This window comes from Anolis carolinensis, chromosome 2, assembly GCF_035594765.1.
Source record: "Anolis carolinensis isolate JA03-04 chromosome 2, rAnoCar3.1.pri, whole genome shotgun sequence".
Lineage (NCBI taxonomy): Eukaryota > Metazoa > Chordata > Lepidosauria > Squamata > Dactyloidae > Anolis > Anolis carolinensis.
In genome coordinates this window covers 200,047,474-200,074,661 of record NC_085842.1, presented here as the reverse complement: position 1 = coordinate 200,074,661, position 27,188 = coordinate 200,047,474, and the positions used below count along the sequence as shown (strand labels likewise).

The 27,188-nt window shown below is 37.6% G+C and overlaps 2 protein-coding genes across 16 annotated transcripts in view; both read right to left on the bottom strand.

The window, feature by feature from the left end:
- The window catches only part of nrg1 (neuregulin 1), a 761,412-nt gene that overhangs the window by 139,246 nt on the left and 594,978 nt on the right, over nucleotides 1–27,188 (bottom strand). Inside the window, exon 1 of one of the 15 annotated variants that reach the window (XM_062971529.1) lies at nucleotides 15,314–16,332. The exons of 12 other annotated variants lie outside the window; for them this stretch is intronic. In XM_062971529.1, the coding sequence (XP_062827599.1) occupies nucleotides 15,314–15,962 (649 nt within the window). In that variant the 5' untranslated portion in view covers nucleotides 15,963–16,332. Of the gene's footprint in view, nucleotides 1–15,313; nucleotides 16,333–27,188 lie in introns of those variants that run through there. 2 more of the 15 variants (XM_008103686.3, XM_008103682.3) reach the window with 2 other exon arrangements.
- On the bottom strand, nucleotides 16,353–17,321 carry LOC134296470 (uncharacterized). Its single transcript, XM_062971533.1, has one exon. It carries the CDS (start codon nucleotides 16,527–16,529, stop codon nucleotides 16,353–16,355), a length of 177 nt encoding a protein of 58 aa, XP_062827603.1. The 5' UTR covers nucleotides 16,530–17,321.

Below are 27,188 nucleotides of genomic sequence, written 5' to 3'. Positions count from 1 at the left end.
TTAGGGCAGTGGTTCTCAACCTGTGGGTCCCCAGATGTTTTGCCCTTCAACTCCCAGAAATCTTATAAGATGGGCCACCCTGCATATTTTATTAACAAATTCTGAAATAAGAATAATCAATTCTTTGAATTTGTCTAATAAAAAAAGTCTGACATCCGTCTCCATTTAAGAAGCAGAACAGTGAGGGAATGAATAGACAGAACAGAAGCTACTGTTTTATCCATTCTTCTATCAATGTTCTAATTTTCACCAAATGACAGCTCTGCGTATCTCCTCCAATTAATAATAATATATAGCTTTAAATGCAGAAGAGCTGTCTGACACCTCAGCCGTAGTCATTTAAGCACCTCTATTACATTCTTCCACTTTCCTTACCATTGATTATCTATCCTTTCCCTGTCATGAGAAAGGGCACCATCTATCATAATGTTAATACAAAGTGCATGAATTTAACTCTCAAAGCCAATATCTACGCTGGCAGGGATATTATATTTTATGCTCCCCTGGCCTCCATGTTTTAGGCTGTGTGGGTTAATGACTTAATTCCAACCATTCTCCTTGGAAAAAAATCTTGTGGGGAATGTGTTCTCTTCCCAAGTTACATGACTATTTGATCACATTTATTTGCAGCAATTGGATTATTCGTGCACTTAAACATCCACATTGTCAAGCAGCATAAAACCACAGGGAACAAGATGAAAAACCACCAGCACTGAAGCGATGCTCCTATGCCATGAACTCCGCTGGACTGGCCCCATTGTCCGAATGCTCGAACACCATCTCCCAAAGCAGTTATTATACTTCCAACTCAATAATGGAAAATGTTAGTGGACAAGAAAAGATATTTAAAAATGGGTTTAAAGCTAACCTTAAAACTGTCGCATAAACACCGAGAACTTGGAAGCCCTAGCCCTTAAGCACTCTAACTGGAGGTCTGCTGTGACCAGAAGTGCTGTGGAATTCAAAGCAGTACGAATGGAGGGTGAAAGGGAGAAATGTGCCAAGGGGAAAGCACATCAAGTCAACCCTGGCAGAGATGGCCTTCCACCTGGAAACCGGTATCTTCACTGTGGAAGAACATGCGGGTCAAGAATAGGGCTCTATGGTCACCTACATATACACCCTGAGACACTACACTTGGAAGGCTATTATACTCGGACAATGAGGGATCACCTAAGTATCCTGGCTGGTAAAAGAGAGATCTCTATGAAACAATCACAAAGCTGTCTTGGATAGCTACAAGCTGGCTTAGCCCTGATAACAGCGTATTAGCCTAAGTAGAACAATAATATGTGTATAGCTCTATCATTTTTTAGACATTCACCTGGATAAATGTTCAGCTTTTCAAGTATTGCCTAGGCTGAAGAGATAGCAAGTTTGTAAACTTTAAGCATCTGAAGTGGATTTCACTTAAGACAAAGTCATTATCCAGCAGACATTGCTTCACAGTTGGGTGATGTAGCAATAATTGCAATGTCATAGAAGGAGGAGTACTCCTTCAAGCAAGGCATGAAAAGTCAAAGTCAGCGGAGACAAAAACAAATACGTTCATGCAAAATTTCCCCAGCTATGGAAAAGCAGGTGATCTGAGCAAGTTTACTTTGCAGAGAAAAGCAATTTTGATTAGTTATGAATATAAAAAGAAGACTGAGATTAAAGGTAGTCTTCCTTCAACCTGTATCCCTTTGCTTGCTAAGTAACACTGAGAAGAGCTGTAAGGCCAAGAAGAAGCCATGAGAATCAAGACAAAGATCCACCCAGAGGAAAAGTGTTCTTACCGTACATCAAGGGAACCACTCACCACATAGGCAAGCTGATGTAGAAACACAACCTACAAACTATCTACAGACCTATCAAGAAAATCCAACAAATGCTACGTTCAGCGAAGGACAAGAGGGATCCTCTCACCACTGCAAGAGTCTACTGTACACCTTGCAGCTGTGAACAAGTCTACATAGGGAACACCACATGCAGCATTGCCCAAACACGAATCAAGAACATGAAAAGCACTGCAGACTAACCCAACCAGAGAAGACAGCCATAGCAGAGCACCTGATGAACAAACCTGGACACAGCATATTATTTGAGAACACGGAAATGCTGGACCACTCCAACAACTACCATGTCAGACTACACAGAGAAGCCATTGAAATCCACAAGCATTTGGACAATTTCAACGGAAAGGAGGAAACCATGAAAATGAACAAAATCTGGCTACCAGTATTAAAAAACTCTAAAATCAGAACAGTAAATAAAGAACAACACTCTGAAAACAGGGGAACTCCAGATATGAATCAATCGGGTCAGTTAACACCTCTGAACAAAAGATTCCCCCAGGCAGAAAACAGCCAGGATATGAAGCTGGCAAGGTCATTAATGCCAATCAAGGTGATTAATTATAACATTCACACTGGCCTCCAACAGACAAGAGTTCTTTCTCCCACCCTGGACCTTCCACAGATATATAAACTTTCCTTGCTTAGTTTCTCCATATACCTCACAACCTCTGTGGATGCCTATCATAGATGTGGGCAAAACATCAGGAGATAATGCTTCTGGAACATGGCCATACAGCCCAGAAAACACACAAACTGGAACAGGTTGTGATTTAAATGTGCTGTGCTGCTGTTTTATAGGTTTTATATAATTTTAATGACTGTTAATATTGAAAGTGTGTCCAATGTTTTGATTTTTTTAAATCTTGTATTTAACTTTTATTAATGTTTCTGCATAGTGTTTAATTTGCTTTGTTTTAAGTATGTTGTTAGCAACAAAAGAAATGTGTGATAGAAATGATAAAATTAGAAATAATATATAGTAATGTCCTTTTATAGCACAGTTTAAACTTGACTGTGAAATAATACATAACTTTAAAAAGATCCATCAACCATATATATATATATTCTTGGACCCTTTGACATTTGAAAATGAGCATTAATACTTTGGTGGCATTGTTTCCATTATTGGAAAGAGGAATTTATGCATCATCTTTCAGTTAACCAGCAATGAAAAATAGACTCGGTGCACTAACATATTGATTCCCTCTTTGATTTTGAAATACTGTATCTTCTGGACATAATGGAATATACCTATAGCCATACATCACTAAAATTACATAGCTGAAGGACTTACAAATTGGGAATATTGGTATTGATATCCTGCAAAAAAGGTCTATTAACAATGACTCTGAATCCCATAGATCAACTTGTTAGATAAAGGGAGCTGCCTTGAAATGAGAATCAAAAGAAGTGACAAAAAGCTGGATAAATCTCGACTGGAATGACCTGCTCCAGATTCATCTACAATCTCAATTCATCTCACTAAGGTAATACTGATATTTCATAGAATTATAGAGTTGGAAGAGACCTCACGGGCCATCCAGTCCAATCCCCTGCCAATAAGCAGGAAAATCACATTCAAAGCACGCCCGACAGATGGCCATCCAGCCTCTGCTTAAAAGCCTCCAAAGAAGGAGCCTCCACCACATTCCGGGGGAGAGAGTTCCACTGCCGAACAGCCCTCACAGTGAGGAAGTTCTTCCTGATGTTCAGGTGGAATCTCCTTTCCTATAGTTTGAAGCCATTGTTCCACGTCCTAGTCTCCAGGGCAGCAGAAAACATAGAATTTATATTTATAAGTATTAACTAACAGGCTATGACCAAAACACGAGAAATGTTTACTAGTTTGGTTTGTATAGTGGAGATACTATCCAATAATAATAATAATAATAATATCTCCACTATGCAAATCTGCAAAAGTATTGGAAAATGAGCACGCAAAGATACTGTGGGACTTCCGAATTCAGACTGACAAAGTTCTGGAACACAACACACCAGACATCACAGTTGTGGAAAAGAAAAAGGGTTGGATCATTGATGTCGCCATTCCAGGTGACAGTCGCATTGACGAAAAACAACAGGAAAAACTCAGCCGCTATCAGGACCTCAAGATTGAACTTCAAAGACTCTGGCAGAAACCAGTGCAGGTGGTCCCGGTGGTGATGGGTACATTGGGTGCCGTGCCAAAAGATCTGAGCCGGCATTTGGAAACAATAGACATTGACAAAATTACGATCTGCCAGCTGCAAAAGGCCACCCTGCTGGGATCTGCACGCATCATCCGAAAATACATCACACAGTCCTAAACACTTGGGAAGTGTTCGACTTGTGATTTTGTGATACGAAATCCAGCATATCTATCTTGTTTGCTGTGTCATAATAAAATAATAATTTATTTTTCTATCCTTTCACCATCTCCCCGAAGGGACTCAGGGCAGCTAACATGGGGCCAGGCCCAAAACAAAAACAAAACATGACAGTTAAAACCAATATACGTAAGTAAAAACAATATCAGCATAACCTTCAGATATAATAAAGAAATTAAAAACACAAAATACAAAAACACCGTAGTGACTAGATAGGGAAAGTAATAAAAACGAATATCACCATCAATGGATAAAATGTGGGCATCAGGTCAAAAGTGTGTGATTTCAAGAACATTAATAAAGTGCCTGGACAAGTGTCAAAGCATTTTGACACTTGTCAATACTGATAGGGCACAGATAGCTATATCAAAATGCTATAAGAATGGTATATATAGAAAAAACTTAAATGTATATATTCTCATCCAGGTTTAAACGCGTGTATTATAGTATGCTAGTATTGTTGAGTATTTTCTTTACAGTCCCAACTGGGTACTATCTTATTATGTAACATATAAAGCAAAACACACATCAATCTCCAACTGAAAACAGTCCACAAATAATGTAACTCCGAAAAATCCCAGCCAGTTTACCAGCTGTTAGGAGGCCAAAACATCTGGGGCTCCACAGGTTGAGAATCACTGTGCTGGAGTAACCTGCTCAGTGAAGACATGGACTTTGTGGGTCTAGGAATATTTATGAAAACAACATAATGGTTGAGTTTGTCACGAATCTCTGACTAGCATACAGTATATTGTTTCCCTTTTCTAGTGCTCTTTACCCAAGTAATCAAGGTACGTCTATATCAGTCATAATGAATTCCTCCCCCTGGAAACTCGACTTGTATAAAAAGATTTATTTGCACATCTGGTAAGCCACAAGAAACCTATGCTATTTGTTTTAATTTAATTGAGAATCTTGCTGCACTGGTTTAAAATGAATGATAGAGAATTAAGGAGGCCGAGGAGAGCGAGATCCTGTAAATACTAATGATAATATTTAGGGTGAGTTTCCCTCCCCTAACACAGCAAATAGCATTACTGAGCTTGTAGTGGAATAACTAGCTTGTTTTTGCTTGATGTCCAGAAATAATAACAAAAACAACAGCAATAATACCACCATCACTAATCACTCTTGCTTCCATGTTTGACATAACTCCACCTATTTAATTCTTGTCTGTTCTTTGTCTTCTGATTCAGACTGCTTGCCTGAATTTCATTATCTTCACCTGCCAATGGACTTTGCTTTACTAGGACTGTAGAACTGTTTTTAGAAACAGTCTTCACACTCAAGTACCCAACAGAAGTTTAAGTTAGCCGTTGGGAAAGCTGCAGACATCGCTTCAGATAGTAGAGAGATGTTCTACCCTGTTTCCCCTAAAATAAGACATCCCCAGAAAATAAGACCTAGTAGAGGTTTTGCTGAATTGCTAAATATAAGGCTTCCCCCAAAAGTAAGACCTAGCAAAGTTTTTGTTTGGAAGCATGCCCGCCAAACAGAACACCAGAGCATTCAGGATTGGTAAATGTATGTACCATAAAGTGTTGTACATGGAAATATTGGTAGTAACAAGAAATTCTTGATAGGATTCACAGTTTGTCTGGTCATGCTGGTTTGTAATGACAACCACTGTACAGTATATAATAAATGTTCATTTTTTTGTTCAACAATTAATGTGAATTCTTCTTCATGGAAAAATAAGACATCCCCTGAAAATAAGACCTAGAGCATCTTTAGGAGCAAAAATTAATATAAGACATTGTCTTATTTTCGGGGAAACACGGTAGTATCCTCATGACCACATGGTGGTTTTAGTGTTAGGCAGTGACTCTGGAGATGAAGGTTCAAATCCCCACTCAGCCATGAAAACGCACTGGGTGGTCTTGGGCAAGTCACACTTTTTCAGTCTCTAAGATATGCAAAGGCAGCCCCCTCCCACAAAAATCCTTGCTAAGAAAGCCTTGAGATAAATTTGTATTAGGGTTGCCATGAGTCAGAAATGACTTGAAGGGACACAACATTTTCATGTCAGAAAAACTAATCCAATTCAGATGTGTTTGCATGTGTATGTGAGTGTAGGCCACACACTGACTTGAAAAACATTTGAATATACCGTGTGCCTTCCATATCCCTTTGATGTGACATCATAAGACTTAATTGACTTGTAAAAGAAGAAAATTCAGATTTCTTCCAGTGACTCCAAGGGAAAAGAGTAGTCAGACTTGAGTTTGCTTTAGCATACTATATGCTACTGAGTACTAGATGACTAGTGAACCATCAATGATTTCCTTTTATCTCAGAAAAAAAATGTCTTTTTCTAAATTATTCAAAATCACATGCCATGAGAATGGTTAAAACCAAATACTGTACTACACTACTGTACTAAAAACATATAATTATCGCATGAGGACAATATAAGAATTAAAACAGTAAAAGAAAAGAATCAATAACAGTAAACTACAATCCTTGTGAAAGAGAAGGAAAATGTCGAAGTTATCATTTTGAAAACACTATGTCACAATGACACCAACTATCAGGATGAACAGGAAGATGCCAATACATTTATCAGTGTAATTATAGGTTTTTAAACAACAACATTAACACAAGAAGTTATGAATCAATAATGGCAAAAAACCAGTATCAGAATTCATTGCTAGTGCAATATCAACATCCACGAACAACTACAATGATAAGTTGTAGGCCTGTATTTAATTTGTCCAAAGTCAAAAAACAGTGAGATCTTCTGCTGGTGTGATCAACTGATCCTGGTAACATTCTGATTTCTTGTTTGATTTTCTTGTTTGTTTCACAGGACAAACACTATCATAGGGTAAGTCTAGACCAGGGGTCCGCAAACTTTTAAAGCAGAGGGCCGGTCCACAATCCTTCAGACTGTGGAGGGGCCGAATTATCATTTGGAAAAAAAAACGAACAAATTCCTATGCACACTGCACATGTCTTATTTGTAGTGCAAAACAACAACAACAATGAAAGTACAATACAATATTTAAAAATGAAAACAATTGTAACCAACATAAACCTATCAGGATTTCAATGGGAAGTGTGGGCCTGCTTCTGGCCAATGAGATAGTCAAGTTAATTGTTGTTGTGTGCCTTCAAGTCATTTCAGACTTTGGGTGAGCCTAAGTTTAAAATTATTTATTTATTCATTTACTACATTTATTTATTACGTTTATATCCCGCCCTTCTCACCTTGAAGGGGACTCTGAGCAGTTGTATGCACATACAATATATTATATTACAGTAGAGTCTTACTTTTCCAACATAAACGGGCCGGCAGAATGTTGGATAAGCGAATATGTTGGATAATAAGGAGGGATTAAGGAAAAGCCTATTAAACATCAAATTAGGTTTTGATTTTACAAATTAAGCACCAAAACATCATGTTATACAACAAATTTGACAGAAAAAGTAGTTCAATATGCAGTAATGCTATGTAGTAATTATTGTATTTACGAGTTTAGCACCAAAATATCACGATCTATTGAAACATTGACTACAAAAATGCGTTGGATAATCCAGAACGTTGGATAAGAGAGCGTTGGATAAGTGAGACTCTACTGTATTAGCATAGCACAATATTAGCATTATATATTACTATATTGAACTATACCACTAGACTGTAATATTATATGTAATATATATCATATAATTAATATTATTATATGGTATTATTAGTATTATATTGTATAACATTATATTATTATCAATATTATATGTATATACAATATATTATTTAAAATGATATAAAAAATTATATTATAAAACTGAGGGCGGGGGCCAGGTAAATGACCTTGGAGGGCCGCATCCGGCCCCTGGGCCTTAGTTTGGGGACCCCTGGTCTAGACAGTCTGACAATGAGAAGCATGCCTTGGTTCCATTTCTTAGCCTAAAATGCCACACATGGCATGGGTGTGTGTAAGGAGAACTCCACTGCAAATGAAATGGCAAGATTTAATGTATCATACCCACACCCCAAGGATCATATTGCTCTGTAATGGCACAAAATATACTCAAGTATAACTTCTAAAATACAGCAGCAGATGAACTAAGCTGGCAGCCTGTGAGAAAATAGGGTGCGAGACATAACTAGGACACCACAGAGGAAGCCAATGGTATAGTAACACAATTCTTTTTTTAAATATGCCAGGTAGAAGAAGAGAGGAGAATCTCATCATGGCACATACCTTCCTGTAACATTCATTTCCCTGAAACTGTAGAGTGCTACATCTCTGCAGGTGGTTTGTAGGCAAATGTCTAAACCAGTGGTTCTCAACCTGGGGTCCCCAGATGTTTTTGGCCTACAACTCCCAGAAATCCCACCCAGTTTACCAGCTGTTAGGATTTTGGGAGTTGAAGGCCAAAACATCTGAGGGCCCTAGGTTGAGAACCACTGATCTAAACTGTTGCTGGCCATTACCATGGACTTGGACAAAGGTGACCCATGAATTCTCTAGCAACACCACAATTAGATCATACCCCAGCAGATGTGATATCCCCACTCTGATAGTCTTAATGTCATACCAATTTTAGATATTCTTAGGTTTAAGAATAGTCTTGAGGTACAAAGCAAACATATTAGATTTGTCAAAGCACTACTCAGCTACATCAAGAAACATTGGGTTTGCCAAAGCACTATCATGACACTCAATTTCATACATGCTGGTTTTAAGTGAAGAATGCATTGATCAGCGATGAGTTATTCCAAGATTTCCCACTCCTCTACATGCCATCATCTGATCCCACCTAGTATATTCTAAGGATGGGTCAAGGCTCCTTTTCCAAACTTGACAGCACCACCACCCTAAACTGACCATGGCCACCATGAATCTGCATAGCTCCCCTATGGTTTCTATATATACAGGTGCTCCTATGCTGAACCAGCTGCTTCACTGCATCAGTATTGATTCAGAGTTAGGTTTCTGCAGCAAAATCTATTGCATTTCCATTAGCAAGACTGAAAATGATGAAAACATAAAAGGTTCCATTTATATCTTTCTAGCTGCATACTGCAGAGCAAATGCACAACTACACAGCAACCCAGACCTTACACTCCTGGAAACAACATTTTGCCTTGTTGCCAGCTCTTGGGAAGGGCTCATCTTTTCCTGCCCCAAAAGAATAATGACTGCATTGCAAAATGAAGAAAAACTGCTTGGTACATATCTGCAATGCACAAAAGACAAATGCTGCATCACCAGAACAATGAAGCCACAAATGATTAGCTAAATGGGTACACAATATGGGAGTATGGTGGGTAAAATGACATTATAATCGTCTCATATAATGCATATATATGTGCCATTGTTCTGCAGCTTTTCTAGTTTACTTTGCAGTGCCCAATATAAATAATTCACAATAGCTATGATACTGAAAACTCACAGCTGCTAATATAACATGCGGTCCAGGAAGGTTAGTTTTCAAGTTCTATGTGATGCTTATATTTTGAAATCTTTCCAGGTATAAAAGACTTGGACAGTTTTGTTTAAAATAATATAATTGCATTCCTTTCTTCAAGTCAACCTTGTAAGGGATTTTGAATTCAAGCCTAAATTACATCTTGCCTGCCCATCTGCTTATGCTTCACAGTGTGATGATGGGAGATTTAAGGAAGGATAGTCCAATGCACAAACTCCTCAATACTGTGGAGGCTATATATATATGCATGAGAATTGTCTTCTTTGTCCTTCAAGGTTTAGGATTGCACTCTGAGGCTTTTGGGAAGGTTTCTTTTACTAGCTCTACACTAAAGACAGTCAAGATAACTTACTTAACTCTACTTAATTCAGTCCTTGTTTTATAGGAGTTTGGTAACAGAGATTTGAAGGACAAGTCGGTAAAGTAAAGGCTAAAGAATGTGTCTAATTAGCACCCAAAGAATTCAACAAGGGAAGCTGCAGAAGCACTGAAATCGAACAAATACATTCAAATGAATTGCAATCAGGATGTAACCACAGGTATTCTGATATGAAGCTCTATTGTCATCACTGTCCCCTGGCCACCCCCAGACCATCCGTTAAATAGATTATAGCAAGAGTAAGACAAATATGAGATTAAGTAAGTTAAAGGTAAAGGTTTTCCCCTGACATTAAGTCTAGTCGTGTCTGACTCAGGGGGTTCGTGCTCATCTCCATTTCTAAGCTGAAGAGCCGGTGTTGTCCGTAGACACCTCCAAGGTTATGTGGCCCGCATGACTGCATGGAGTGCCATTACTTTCCCACCAGAGTGGTAACTATTGTATGTTTTCGAACTGCTAGGTTGGCAGAAGCTGGGGCTAACAGCAGGAGCTCATCCCGCTCTCCAGATTCAAACCGCCGACCTTTCCGTAAGCAAGTTCAGCAGATCAGTTGTTTAACCCGTTGCTAAAATGGAGCAGAACATGCGAAGGGGACAGTGTGGGGTGAGGTTAAACACAATGATGGATGTTTCATTATTAAACCAATTCTGTTCTCCAAAAGCCCATCACTAGCCTTATTTCTCATCTAGTAAAAATGATTAAAATGTATATTGTAATCAAGGTCCCAGTGAAAAATCAAAATGACCACTGGATTAGTTGTTTATGGACTGAGTTATGCCACAATCACTATTTTTATGGTATGTAATACATTTTACAGTCAGAATTCAATGAGGTACTTCTAGTAGATCCTGCTAACTCTGCCAGAATTAGTAATCTCCTCTCACTTCTGGAGTTTCATGGGCTTTGAATGGATAAGGAGCTCCCTGGATCCATTTTAGTACTGGTAGTAGCCTATCAGCAGTTCCTATACGTATTTTGAGAATCCCATAGTATGTGTAAAGAAATGAACAAGTCAGGCCTAGAGATTGAAAGGCTTGGAAAAAAAATCTGGAAAAATTGAGAAAAACTTGGAAAAAGGATAATTTGGGGGGGGGGGGGGAATGAAAAATTGGAGGAAAACCAGAAAATCCTGAGGGAAAAAAGGAAAAAAGCTTGTTCTCCCGTGAATGTTTCTGGTTTTTTTTCCAGTCCTAGAGCCTGAATGGCAGAGTTGTAGACAGAATCCTTACTTGTTTTGTTGAGCCAATAAGAAGCCAGAGGCAATTTTCTCAATTATAAATTAAAAATAAAGCATAAGAACATCTTTCACCACCTAATAGTACATTTATATAGGAAGTAAAACATCTAAATTCTAGTAGTAGCCAATATTCAAAATAGGTCTTAGAGAAACAATTGCAATATTCTAGTGCAACTATCAAACTACAGTAGAGTCTCACTTATCCAACATCCGCTTATCCAACGTTCTGGATTATCCAACGCATTTTTGTAGTCAATGTTTTCAATACATTGTGATATTTTGGTGCTAAATTCGTAAATACAGTAATTACTACGTAGCATTACTGTCTATTGAACTACTTTTTCTGTCAAATTTGTTGTATAGCATGATGCTTAATTTATAAAATCATAACCTAATTTGATGTCTAATAGGCTTCTCCTTAATCTCTCCTTATTATCCAACATACTCACTTATCCAATGTTCTGCCGGCCTGTTTATGTTGGATAAGTGAGACTCTACTGTAACTGAAATGCTTTACAGGGTTATGGGAAACCTACAATATTGCCTGAGTATGACAGCTATTCTTGAAACCAGCACATCTTCACTGGGAAATTACAGGTTATGGCAAACTATGTAAACTATGAACAATTCAGGTGGGCATATAAATATCTATTAATGCAGAAAAATTTTGTATGGTTTTTCTTATTTCATCAAGATGACATTTAATTCAACATGAGAAAGGAAAAAAGGATTATTTCTATACTGATAAAATACAAAGTACACGGTACTAAAAGGTAGACCAGGTCTTGAGTCTAATGCAGCGGAGACAATTACTAGGATTGCCTCTCTCTCAGACTCCAGCTCAGAGAAGAATCAATTAGCCCTTGTCAGACTATGACCTTGAATGATAACGGTCCAAACAGAATATGCTGAGCTGGATGGAAAGGAGAGAAGGAAAATGAGATCTTGCAACCTACACACAAAAAAACCCCAGTCCCCAAATTGACATGTCGGTCTCAGATTGAGAATTGTGACAGCACATACTTACTTCTGAGGACATATTGCAAAGATGCCTCTAATTCTGCCAATAAATATGTATGTATACACTTGCTTAAGTATCCCCCCACCTCACACAATCCATCTTCTGAATTTTTCAAATTACTATTATTATTATCCATGCAGTGCATAAAATATGACTGTGTTAGGTACACTGTCCTTTTCTCTATATGTATTATACAGCAGCTTTCTTGATGTTTTGCTCTCCCATGCTGATTATACAACAAAATTTCCATAGCTATTGAACTTGCCAAACATACACAACTGAGTTAATGTTCGTAATAGTTAAAAAAACCCCCAAATAAACAAGAATGGCAAGACCACCTCTCCTTTTCTAAATATCTGTCTTGAATTCAGATTTAAATTAAAATTTAAAGCCATTATAAAAGATACTTGTAATAAACTACCCTAACTATAAGTTTTGAAAAGATTTAAAAACAAAGAAACAAAGATACCAACTGTTAAAATCTTTCAACAATCTTCACACTCCTTTTTATTTTATGTTTCTGTGGTCAAATACAATAGAGTCTCACTTATCCAAGACTCACTTATCCAAGATTCTGGATTATCCAATGAATTTTTGTGGTCAATGCTTTCAATATATCGTGATACTTTGGTGCTAAATTAGTAAATACAGTAATTACAAAATAACATTACTGCGTATTGAACTACTTTTTCTATCAAATTTGTTGTATAACATGATGTTTTGGTGCTTAATTTGTAAAATCATAACTTAATTTGATGTTTAATAGGCTTTTCCTTAATCCCTCCTTATTATCCAGGCTATTCACTTATCCAAGGTTCTGCTGGCCCGTTTAGCTTGGATAAGTGAGACTACTGTAACAGTAAATAATAATGATTCGGTACTGAAGCATTTAAAAAAAAAAATTCTGAAGCCCACAAGATGGGTGGGATATAAAGATATCTTCCAATCACAAATTATTATCACTTGTTTGGATCTGCTTTTGCAGCGTTTGGACTTTTTTTTTTTCTTCCTTTTCAGGGAAGTCATTTTTTTATAAATGATACTCCATTAACTAGCAGCAGAACAGCCATAAAATCAGTTTCACAAGTTCTACCAGTGATGCCAGTTATTTAAAAATAAAAGATGAGGAGGAAAAAATATTCTGGAAAATGCTAGTAAAAATGTAAACACCACCTTGATATGTGACAATTACCTGACCCATCTTGGTTACCAATCTGTCCTGTTCCTGTCATTTCTACTCAATCCCTTAATTGACAGACAAAGAAGTCAAGGTTAGTTGTGCTTCACCAAATATTTATTTTATGTTCCAAACCAAAGATACCTGGAGAAAATTGCAAGCTGTGCTTTTTAATCCTCTCCCAGAAGGGCATACATAAAAACTATTACACTAATGGGCAAGATCCATAGTTGCTGCAGATAAGGTTAGCTGTCCAAAAAAAGCACTAAGGGGGCTTATCTAAACAGCTCAAGATGTCTGGTACAAGAGGGCTGCAATCTATGTGGACATAATAAAAAATGTCCCCATGAATAAGTATGCTTGGGGACCATCTGTAATGGCATCAGTAATAATTCAAGATAACCAAAGGTGAGCGAAACCTTTCTCTGTTTGACAATCTATCTGTCATGTCTAAGTATATGCACCATAAATAATCTCTGAAGTATTTTATTAAAGGGACAGGGATGAAGAGGGAGGGGAAAAGGACTGCCAATCTTTTTCCAAAAGAGTAAAACCAAGCAAAGCAATAGCTGATGTTCACCACTGCAAGATTCCAGTCACCAGCCTCTTCAAACACACCCCCTTTGCTTGTTCATAGCCTATATGGTCTTATGCGCTTAGTTTTAATAGTTCAGTAAATGCTGACCATGTTGTTCCCTATTGCAAAATGTTAGTCGATTTGCATTTCAAACTGATTAGTAAGTCCTGTGAAACATTTCATTGGCAACATTTTATTAATTCATTTCAAAGACATATATCCCAAGGAAACAGCAAGGATCTGTACAATTTTAGATTTAAGAACTGTCCAGATGAGATCTGCCAGTTTAAGCTAACCAGTGTGAGTTTAGAGTTAAGTCACCATACAGCCTTGTGTGTAGGACCTGAACTGTTAAGAGCAGGGTTTCTCTGAGGTTTCTTTTTAATAGGATCACCACAAATCCAAGTCAAATGGATAGCAAAGTGGGAGAATATTGACTGAACTTGTAGAAATATCCCTCTATATAGAAACATCTGACTTCTAAACACAGATTTGTGGGACTTAGTAATAATAACTATTCAATTGCAAGGGACCATAATTTGCAAAGGCTTAGGTATCTTTATATACTTAACATTAGACTGCATATCTCTCATTTGATCACTAGGTAGTAAAGGGGTTTTTAGGGCTGTGTTATATAAAACTATTGTTTATATTTACCCATATCTTGAAAAGTTATAAACAGAGATACCTGGACTTGTGTAGACAAAAGACCCACAGACACAGACCCACAATGGTTATCATGCTCTAGGCAAAGTATGTGTGCCAGAATTCCAGCCAAAGGGACTGCAGTTCTCTTTCACTGCAATGACTTGCTAGCCTAAGGGAATGAGAATATGTGTATGTGTTTGCATATACACTGGAGGGCATAACCAGTTAGAAATATAAAACATACAAAAGTTGGGACACAGGCTGAAGATGGTTGAAGACAGGATCAGAGGCTGAGTTGAAATAGAAGTCAATGTGATATCCATATTTAATTAATTCTTAATAGAATGTGCTGAATTATTAGTCAAAGATATCATACTAACCATGATATTTTTTATTATTCTACTAATTATTAAGTAACTTGCTACCCTTCACATACATTTCTCCCCTGAACTTTAATACCAGGACAAACTCAAGTTATTCTCTAAGCTATGCCACTTCTGTTCAGTGATCAGCAAAAACATGAGTGCTTTCATTGCAGTACTACTCATATTATCTTTAGTAATGTCCAACCTGCATAAGAATGACCAGATGACCACTTATACTGGCATAGGAGCTGGGGAGATGATATACTTACCTATTTTTGGTGGAACTGTTTGGATATTAGTTTCAATTTCTTGTGCCAAAGTTGCTGTTGCAGGTGCTTTTACTTCGGGTTCTAGACTAGAGGATAGCAAGGGAGGTGCGGAGGAGGGATAGAAATGAAACTCTAAGACACCCTTAGATGGAGATGGTTTAGGAGCAACCTCAGAGGTGACTAATAGGGGCCCCTCAGGCTGCTCTGTAACCCCAAATACCGCCTCACTGGTGGGCACAGGAAAGTATGATGTCTGTATCACAGAAGGTACCCAAGCAGACAGTGCAGTAGGATCCCCAGAAGTGACTGGATCTTGACCAATCCGGCCAGGATCAAGGTGGGTAGGAGAATCATACTCAAAAATCTTGTCCACAAAGACCCACTTGAGGCCAGCAATGCAGAGGCAAAGGCTGATCAGGCAAGCCAAGATTGGGAGAATGCAGATCTTTTCAGAGTTGAGGCAGCCAGTCAGCCTCTCCGCTTCCAAGCACACACAGCAAGTAGCAGCGAGGCCTGCTATCCCTTGCATCTGTGGTTCCTCGGGTTGAGTCTCTGGCGTGTCTCCTTCAGCAGGGAGCTCATCAAGTGATGCAGAGGGGCTCAGCTGGGTCGAGGGATTCGGAAAACTCTCCAGAGTGGCTTCAGACATATTTAAGCATATATTTTGGCAGACGAGGTCTCCTCTACAAGGCCTTAAAAACTCTGTCCATCATTATTAAGTAAGCCAAAAGAGAAAGAAAAAATCTGGAGAAATCTCACAACATCATAGCAGAGGGTATCAGAAGAGAGTTTAAGTGTCAGAACACGATCCAAACAAAGGGAAACTGCAAAGAAATGATTCCTCCCAAGTCTCAGAAAGGAAGTCCCTCATAATGATTCAGCTCCTTCTCCTTCCTCACTTTTTAAAATTTCGTTTATAATTCCTTGGTTCCTCTTGAGCCATCTCACTTCTTCCAAGAGCCAAAACGAAGAGATTGGGTGAGAAGAAGGAGGAGGAAAAAAAGAAAGAAAGAAAGAACTGCAATCCTAAAGTATATTTTTAAGTGAACCAACAGCCCAAAGTGAACGGCTGGTATCTCACCTTGAGCATCTGAGGCTGGTGACTGCTTAGATGGAGGAAAACACAGCCGTCATGCAGTAGAAGCAAAAGGAAAAGCAGTAAGAATGGGAGCGGCGGCAGAGGCAGCAAGAGCAGCAATGACAGTAGTACCAGCATCCTGTTGTGCAAAAGAGACGGCAGAAAGAGGCTGAATCATTACAGAGCAGCAGGTGCCTGCTCCCTGAGCATCACCGCAAGCAATATAATTATAAAGATCAGCTCCAAAAGAAGAGGACAGCAACTCTGTCCTTAGTTTGTACCACCTCCTTTCCCCGTTCCTTCTCAAGATACTTTCCCTCCAGCGGCTTCCTTCCCTCTGTTCTTCTGATGTACAGATTCCCTCTGCTCCCTCCTTTCTCTCCCCGCACCCCCACCCCTCTGCAGGGCTGATCTGAGTTAAATCAGCACACCCAGCAACACAGGACTGCCAGCGACTTCCTATTTTATCCAATTAGGTAGAACAGAGGCCATAAAATCCAAAGGGAGCACAGAGGAGCCAGTTAAACTCCTTCTTTCTCTTTCTCTCACTGTGCGGTCTTGAAAAGATGCTAATCGATCAGTGCAATCTAACAAAGCTGCAATGAAGATAAGGGCGGGGAAGGATGTAGGTGGCAGCCTTATGGGCTGGACCTGACGCTAAGACTGTTGGATACCCGATCTCTCCTGAGGGACCTTGGCCTTTCAGCTGCAGTTTCTTTCTGCCTGCTACCTAGCAATAAAGTTTGCCTTCCCACCAACCCAGTAAGCTGGATTCAGAATGGATTGTGCAACTAAGAGCATCCCAACTTAGGAAAAACTTGCATTTTATTACAACTTGCACTTCTAATATATCATTTATGTAAATGTTTTGGAACAAATATTCCTAGCACAATTCACTATCGGTCTTCTATTAGCTGTAAGTGAAAGTCTAGAATGAAAAATAATACAGTAGAGTCTCACTTATCCAAGCCTCACTTATCCAAGCCTCTGGATAATCCAAGCCATTTTTGTAGTCAATGTTTTCAATATATTGTGATATTTTGGTGCTAAATTCGTAAATACAGTAATTACAACATAACATTACTGCGTATTGAACTACCTTTTCTGTCAAATTTGTTGTATAACATGATGTTTTGGTGCTTAATTTGTAAAATCATAACCTAATTTGATGTTTAATAGGCTTTTCCTTAATCCTTTCTTATTATCCAAGATATTCGCTTATCCAAGCTTCTGCCGGCCCTTTTAGCTTGGATAAGTGAGACTCTACTGTAAATCGCATTAACAACAGAGTAAGCCAATTTGGCTTTGAGGAAAAATTTCCCCTGAAATCGCCATGATTCAGATAAAACAAAGGCACTTTGGATTCTGTTTCTGACCTCTTCTACTTTACTAGTTCATGAGGTCAGCTAATTCAGATGTTATTAACTATAAATAAATACTCTGAAGCACAAGTGGAATTATAGTGAAAAGTTATAAATGATAAGTTGAATTTGAGGGCTCATCCAAGCAAGGTCGTTTGAGTTATCTGTGTCACACCTTTCTTGGATACTTAATGTCACTTCAGGATACAGATAACAATTTTCTTCTAGACCTTTTTAAAAAAAATCACAGTAATGTCAGTTGTTGTTGTTGTTGTTGTTGTTGTTGTTATTATTATTATTATTATTATTATTATTATTATTATTATTATTATTATTATTATTATTATTATGCCGCTTCTCCCCTCATTTGACTGTTTTGCCATGTAGTTACTTGATGCAGCTAGCCTTGATCCTGGCACACTACATACAGTAGAGTCTCACTTATCCAACACAAATAGGCCGGCAGAATGTTGGATAAGTGAATATGTTGGATAATAAGGAGAGATTAAGAAAAAGCCTATTAAACATCAAAATAGCTTATGCTTTTACAAATTAAGCACCAAAACATCATGTTATACAACAAATTTGACAGAAAAAGTAGTTCATTATACATTAATGCTATGTAGTAATTACTGTATTTATGAATTTAGCACCAAAATATCATGATATATTGAAAACATTGACTACAAAAATGTGTTGGATAATCCAGAACGTTGGATAAGTGAGACTCTACTGTATTTGTAAAATTTGTATTGTATGAACTTCCAGTAATAATTTCTTCATTGTTCTTCACTGGTGCAAACTACTGGAACCATCAGACCTTCACTGCAAAACAAAATGGAAATACCAACTAAAGAGCTATATATGTTGGGGGAAAAGTATGGTATTCTGAGACGGAGAGCTCATTCTTCATTTCTCTACATGTAGTAATTTACATCAATCATGCAGTTTCTGGGGTACAGTTTTCAGAAATCGCCCCCCTCCATTATATACCAAGTGTGATTATTTCTTAAGACCGCACTCCCCCCCCCCCCGAAAATAAAGATCAAATCTCAAAATGCACCACTATGTCACACATACTTGCACGCACCAAAGAGCAAGAAGTGGGTCCTTGCTGTCAATCCCATTCCCTGTCCTACTCCCAAATACTTATTTCACCCTTCTTAATGAAATGTACAATAGCACCCTGTCTTTGAATGTGCAGCGTTTTGTTCTCTCTCCATACAAGGAAAGAGGTGGTGAAAGTATCAGGCCACTTTATATCTTTTTGTTCACTCCTATTTCAGTGAAATATTAAAATTGAGCTCCTTTTTATTGCTTGGTTTGGGGTATTTATAACATAAAAGAAGAGCCTGGGCATGTTCATGGAAAAGTAAGTAACATTTGCATAAAGCAGATTTATTGGCCTGGTAGGAGTTCCTTTGGAGATTTTGCTGTCCAATATGTCAATATATAGTGCTGGGACGTGCTATGAAGTCTTAATAAGCAGCTGCTATAGAGTGAGCACTGCAAAAGCTTCTCAGGCATCACTGATTTTGCAATAATTGTACAGGTTCTACTCAAGATATGCTGCGAAGGAAGTTTTTGATCATTCATCTATTCCATACAGAACCTCTACAGAACTACAAAGTAAGATATTCTGCCCTGACGGTAAAACGACTTCGCTACAAATGAAAACGCTTGATGTGAAACATGAAGTGATTCCAAAATCTCTGTGGTAGGTCAGTCCTGGTTGGTACTTGGATATGGGGAGCTGCCAATGTATACCAAGGCTATTTTTTTATAGTAAGGAACTGGAAAAATCACCCTCCCTGGTTTGCCTATTCCTTGCCTAAGAAGTGTCTATAAAATCCATGGGATCGTTGTAAATCAATAGATGACTTAAAATTTAAGGCACATACACACACTTCCAGCAGTTAAGTCATTATAAGTCAGTTAGCCTATTATCAAATGTTCTGTTAAATATGGAATAATTCAGGACAAATCTGAATTTGCATGTACCTGTTCAGGAAACTACATTGTATCTTCTATGTTTCTTCCCCCCTTTACCTCTTACTTTTTTGAAATCTGGAATCATATGAAGTAGTCATCTCAAACATACCTGAAAAGTCCTATTTCATTTTTGGACTTAGCATTTTGTTGTAGTGATGTAGTTTCCTCCCTACCTCGAAGACAATAAACCCAACAAGCAATTAAATGGGAGACTGTTTTCTGTCTGTAGCCTCATGGCTCACAAACTTCTTTGAAACTAGACAATTTGTTCATACCACAGAGTATGGCAAGAGGGCAAAGATAGGAAATGAGCTCAACAATTACTACCAGAAACTCAGAAGTGGGTCTGCCTGTCTGCAATGGCTTTTTTACGAGTTGAGAATCTATCGCTATTTGAGTAATGAATGTATTTTCTTGTACTGATCAAATGTTGCCATTGTGACTGGTTCCTGGGTGATTGGTGGCAACATAACCTTGTCAAAAAAAAAAGTTGTTCATTATGGCAATAATATCTCGAGCTGCATGTGAGTTCTGGGGCATAGAAAGTACCACAATGTATATCCAAGAGCATTATTTTTAAAATTACAGACTACATTTAGTTTTTTCCAAAGTTACAAGTTTCTATGTCTTTCTGGCAAATTTGTGGATTTATCCTGGGGCACATCTATAATACTTAACATGGATCAAAGACAGCTTGAAAAGGCAGTGTTCAGATGATGCAAAGCACAAATGGGCATAGGAACACACTTTTCAGGCCTTAAACCAGGATGCAAAACATTTCTAATTAGGCTGCTTAATGTGCTTCAGAGCACATAGGTTGAAACCACATTTATGGGAGGAGCCGTAAAGCTACGGCTCCTGCGGATCTTGGAACCAGATCTTCTAGTGTGTATAAGCACTGTCTAGACCTCAACCTGGTTTCTGTGTTTGACCTTTGATCAGGCACATGTTAAGATCAGCCAGGGAGGTCCTGATCGTGGTCCCTCCGCTTTCGCAGCTGAGATTGGTAGGGATGAGAGACAAGGCCTTCTCAGTGGTGGCCCCTTAGCTGTGCAATTCCCTCTCCAATGAGATTAGATCAGCCCCCTCGCTCCTGGTGTTCAGGAAGAAACTTAAAACTTGGCTGTGCAGGCAAACGTTTGGTGAATGAACAGAGTGTAATACCTATAATGATCTAGACATAATGAAGCAGCTAAAGCATGACTATGGGACTGGTGCAATATTTAAGATGTTCTATGTTTTATGTTACAATGTTTTTATATATAGTGTTTTAATGGATTCACACATATTTATTTGTTATCGGTTTTAGTTAATGTTATGTATTGCTTTTGCATGTATTGCGGCATTGAATTTTGCCATGTTGTACACTAGGGTGAGAGAGAGGGGTATAGAAATGCAATAAAGAATAAATAATAATGTTCGCTTCACTTCTCCCTCTACCGCTTTCATTCTGCATTGCAAGGTGCATGTAAATGTACCCTTACTTCCTTGGTCATTCTCACACACAAAGCTAGGCTTAAACATTTTTCTTTGAGACCAAGAAAAATGTATTTTCTCTACTGAATCAAAATATCTGCTGTACTTTAAAATATAGAAAACAAGTAATAAGCAGGTGAGGCCTCCATAGCCAGGTTGCTATTACATTTTCCTATAGTGCCCAGTTCCTAGTACAGTAGAGTCTCACTTATCCAACATTAACGGGCCAGCAGAACGTTGAATAAGCAAATATCTTGGATAATAAGGAGGGATTAAGGAAAAGCCTATTAAACATCAAATTAAGTTATGATTTTACAAATTAAGCACCAAAACATCATGTTTTACAACAAATTTCACAGAAAAAGCAGTTCAATACGCAGTAATGTTATGCTGTAATTACTGTATTTATGAATTCCCTGCCTTGCTATGTGGTCTCTAAAATTGCATTGCTATGAAGCCACCCCAAATTACCTTTTTGGAAATGATAAAATAAACATATATTAAATGAATGTATAAGCCAACTGATGAATCTTGTAAGAAATGACTGGATTAAAGAAATGCCAAAGAAGTTATGTTCAAGGATATTGCACAACAAGACGTTGTTGTGTACAAGCCTTCAGGTTGTTTCTAACATATGATATCCCTAAGGGAAATCTATCATGGGCTTTTTGGGGCAAAATTTGTTCAGATGGGGGTTGTCTTTGTCTTCCTCTTAGAGTGGGACTTTCATAAGAACATCCAGTGGCGTTCAACTGCTAAACAAGAAACCTGGTTTCCAAAGTCATCGTCCAACAATCAAACCACTCTCAAAGGAAATTATATCAAACCTAAGTAAACTCAATAGTGAAAAATTGAAAATCTTTTGGTTACCAAGTACACAGCTGAATAAATAAGATTAGCTTCATGTGCTTCTTAGGGATTAAAATGATGCAAAAGACCTTTTTCCATCAATTGAGCTTGTAAGAGTTGCTATTTTTTCAGATGAAGAACAACAAAATATTTCAGATTTTTCATAATAGCAAACTTGCAAAGGTAATTAATAAATTATTTAAACAAAATATTGCTACAGCAATACCTTTAAAAACTAAGTTTTTTATTCATAGACACAATATTTACACTGTCTGGGAGATACGATCAATGCAAAATTTGAAAAGCATTACAAAATAGAATAGCACCATAATTTCCAAGGCAGCTCTCTGTTCACAAAGACCTAAGATTAATTCTGAGCCAATGTTATTCAAAGCTGATCCTCCAGATCTCTTCTCGATTCAGGGTCTTTACATTTGCATGGTTTTATCCTTCTAAAGGAAAAGCAATTTCTTAACTGATGCAAGCTGGTTTAATTACTGCATAATACCTCTTTCATGTTGCCCATTCATTTCCATAGGTTTCATGCAGGAAAAGGTCCTTATCAGATTCTATGCTCAACAATGGCCTGGCAATTTTACTTCCATTGCTGCTTCACAAATTTACTTTTCACCATATTTAAAGTGTCACTGATATCAATGATGAAATTCTAGAACAAAAGGTGTGTAGACCACAGCAAGAGAATCAATTTTATGCATCATTTCGATCTGTTAGCAGTTTGTCAGAAGAAGGATGCTTTTGTGCAAGTATGTAGAGGTTAAGGTACAGAAAAAACCCTAAGGAAAATGATATGACTGCGTCGAACATGTCATGAGATATTTTCAGAAAAGCTCATTAAACTCAGAGAAGCTTAGCTGTCAACTAGCTTCTGAGCCTTTTGTTGTTTTTTTTTCTGTTTTTCTTTATAGAGAAATCCAGCAAGGCATTTGAAATGTGTCTGATTAAATATATTACAAGGAAGCCTACTCAATTTCTGGGTTGTTATATAAAGGTTAGTCATACCCAGACTGTTTTATTGCATATTATTCCAGACTTACAAACAAACCAAGTTCACAATTAACAGGCCCATCTGTCCATGTATGTCAGTCATTGTGACCTGACGAAAAAAACAGAAAATATTCATTTTTTAAATTACAAAAACTTCTGCTATACTCAATCTAATGATATTTTTCTTTTTCACTGGCAGATCATACTTATGTTGTTCCATCAACACCTCATAGCAGCTTTTTAAGACCCTTGTACGCATATAGATTTCACTGTTTTCTCTTTTCAGTTCCTACAGACTATAAACCATTTCAGCTACTTCGTACCAAATCACTTCTGCCATGCTAACATCTGTTGGTACTGAATTACATAGAAATAAGTAGTATATGACAAGGTACCTCTTACTACTGACAACGGAGAAATTATTTTCAGGGATCATGACTGAGTGAACTTCAAATAGACATGTTCACTTTAAAGCACAAATCCATGTCTCATCCACATACCGTATAATGACTACTGACATTATTTGGCACAGCCAACTTATTATCCAAAGGGTTAATATTTGAAGATTTTACATAAATTGTAAATCTTAAAGAGAGGATATCAATTTTACTTGAGGATTGCAAACTCTTAGGAAACATTATTTCTGTGGAATCACATGATTTGTAAGGGGAAAATGATAAAATAACACAATGATAAAAATTAAAATGCAAAAAGGGAAAAACTATTCAGCGACCTGAACTTAATGGCTTCAGTAGCTATAAATATCGATCCTACAATATAGTCGGTGTTCCCAACATTCATTTAATTTAAAATTATCTTTTTACAAGTTTTAATCTCTTTAACTTGCGATTCCTTTATTTCATCACTTTTAAACTTATTTATTATGCAATGCTTTTGACACGAAATAAATAAATCTCTTTAACTGTACTTTGTCTAAATAATTCTGGGCCACTTCATGCATCCACAAACAAGGCTTCTAAGCCATAGTATCAGGAATTTAAATAAAAAGTAACTGATATTTCACTGATATAGGTTGTTCAAAATGCTTGGGAGCAGAAGTGTTTTGGATTTCAGATTTTGGAATACTTGTACAGTAGAGTCTCACTTATCCAAGCCTCGCTTATCCAAGTTTCTGGATTATCCAAGCCATTTTTGTAGTCAATGTTTTCAATATATCGTGATATTTTGGTGCTAAATTCATAAATACAGTAATTACAGCATAACATTACTGCGTATTGAACTGCTTTTTCTGTGAAATTTGTTGTAAAACATGATGTTTTGGTGCTTAATTTGTAAAATCATAACTTAATTTGATGTTTAATAGGCTTTTCCTTAATCCCTCCTTATTATCCAAGATATTCGCTTATCCAAGCTTCTGCCGGCCCGTTTAGCTTGGATAAGTGAGACTCTACTGTAAATCGCATTAACAACAGAGTAAGCCAATTTGGCTTACTCTACTGTATTTGCATAAGAGAAAGGTAAAGATTTTCCCCTGACCTTAAGTCTAGTCATGTCCGACTTTGGGGTTTGGTGCGCATCTCCATTTCTAAGCCAAAGAGCTGGCGTTGTGCATAGACGTCTCCAAGGCCATATGGTCAGCATGACTGCATGGAGTGCTGTTACCTTCCTGCTGAAGCAGTACCTATTGATCTATTCATATCTGCATGTTTTCGAACTGCTAGGTTGGAAGAAGCTGGAGCTAATTGCGGGAGCTCACCCCGCTCCCCAAATTTGAACCGCCAACCTTCTAGTCAGCAAGTTCAGCAGCTCAGTGGTTTAATCCACTGCACCACCAGGGGCTCCCCAGTATTTGTTTATAATGAGATCTCTTGGAGATGGGAGTCAAGTTTAAACATGGAATCCATTTATGTATAATATAATCTTATACACATAACCTAGTGGTAATTTTATACACATTTTTAGTTTTAACATTGTACATTAAACAAAGTTTATGGACACTCAACCATCTGAAACAAAGTGTCACTATCTCTGCCATCCATATCAACACTGTAGGATTTTGGGGTAGTTTGGAATTCCATATAAAGCATCCTTCTCTGTAATTCCCATAAACTCGGAACACTGGCTACAAAAATGGATGGTGATGTCTAAAATATCTAGAAGGTCTCAGCTTACATCTCTTTGCCTCAACAATATCAAGCTCTGATGTATGAGGGTCTCAATGCAAACAAACAAGTTACAGTATAGTAAAGGTAAAAGTTTCCCCTTGACATTAAGTTTAGCAGAGTCCGACTCTGAGGGGTGGTGCTCATCTCCATTCCTAAGCCAAAGAGTCAGAGTTGTCTGTAGATGTCTCCAAGGTCATGTGGCCGGCATGACAGCATATAGTACCATTACCTTTCTGCTGGAGCAGTACCTATTCATCTACTCACATTTGCATGTTGTCGAACTGCTAGGTTGGCAGAAGCTGGGGCTAACAACAGGAGCTCAACCTGCTCTACAGATTTGAACTATCAACCTTTCAGTCAGCAAGTTCCACAACTTAGTGGTTTAATCCGCTGCGCCACCATGGCCCCCAAGTTACAGTATAGAACTCAGTTAAATAAACATGGTCAAATAAAAACAACTGCTAAGTGATCAATAAATATAAAGTATCTTAATCTGTTTTGAGCCCCTTTGGCTCACTCCTGTATCTAGGGTTTTCAGACCTGTTTTAACAATGTTCACCATCTCACCAATTTTAAGTGATCAATTATCTTCCAGTATCTTTTATGTCAGTCCCATGATTTTCCTTACTCCTCTTTGAATGCTTAACACTTATCAGTCTTGTGTAAGCAAGTGCAAATTAGCCACTGTCTTCAAACAAAGTGTCACTATTTTTAATGGATATACCATTTACATAACAGCAATGGTTCATCTGGGAAATACAGCATGAGCATGAGCACATGTGGGTGAATGAGTGAATGCAATATATCACCATGTGACATTGAGAACCTAGATTTTTCCATATGCAGGTTCAGAGTCAAAATCCCCCCTTCCCCACAATACACCTGTTTCTACCTGTCACTTTTAGAAACAGCCTTATATTTGAGCATCCTGATTTAACCTCACAACTAAAAGAAAATGCTTAATCCAAAAGAGCCTAAGTAGTAACTTTTAAATCATTTGCACCACTTTGTAAGAACATTTTTACATTTTAAAATTTTGTACTTGCTAATTACTTATTCCCAAAGTCTTCTTTTTAAAACTCTTAGGGATAAAAATTGTTATGTCAATCATTTCCACCTAATCCAGCTGTTCTATATTCATTGCTTTCCACACAGTTTTCAGATGAAAAATTGATATCTGAAAATGTTAAACATTTTTCAATAAAGCAAACAAAAGTATAAGTCAAGCATATTTATTTCGTATTTAGAGGATAGAAAATCCGTCTCACAATAAATTCATGAGGCTGAGATCTGCAACTTTCAACTCTACATATTCAAACAATATGTCTTAAAAGTCAGGGAATATATGGCTATCTGCCAATGTCACCAAACTAAGAACCCACTCTATAATACACTGAATATTCCAAATAGTCATTAAATTATACTTTCTAGTGCAGCTTTGATCAGGTCTATAAGCAAATATGAGCCAGGAAGTGGGCTGGATACCCAAATCAAAATTGTGCCTGTCTGCAAGAAATAACATAGCAAGAGTATACTACAAAGCACCTAATATATGTACATATTTGCATGTTTCGTAGCTATCACAACAACAGGAAGGGGACAATTTTAATGCACATTTGCAATTTCATTCACATAGCTAAGAAATGCATGCATCATCTTTTGTGCAGAGGATTTCCAGAAAATAATTTAAATGCATTTACATAACTTAAATAAAGAGCTTTCTCATTCTTTTTGTTTGCTTGCTTTTCAAAGGTATGTCAGACAGCTTGACGCAGAGTTATAAATTTTCTTGAAACTGTATTGCAAATGTATTCAGAATGCTGCTTGATGCATTTTCTCTTCCTCCAGATTCCTGACATTTACTGCTGCATATATAAAGCCACAGCCTGGCACAGGAGCAAGTACTTTCAAGTGAATAGAATCAATAGGAAGAAGGCAACTCTCCTTCTCCTCCTGTACATGACATTCACATTATTCAGGGCTGGCTT

Coding starts and splice junctions, on each gene's coding strand:
- LOC134296470 (XM_062971533.1), bottom strand. CDS start 16,529: ATGCTGGTACTACTGTCATTGCTGCTCTTGCTGCCTCTGCCGCCGCTC.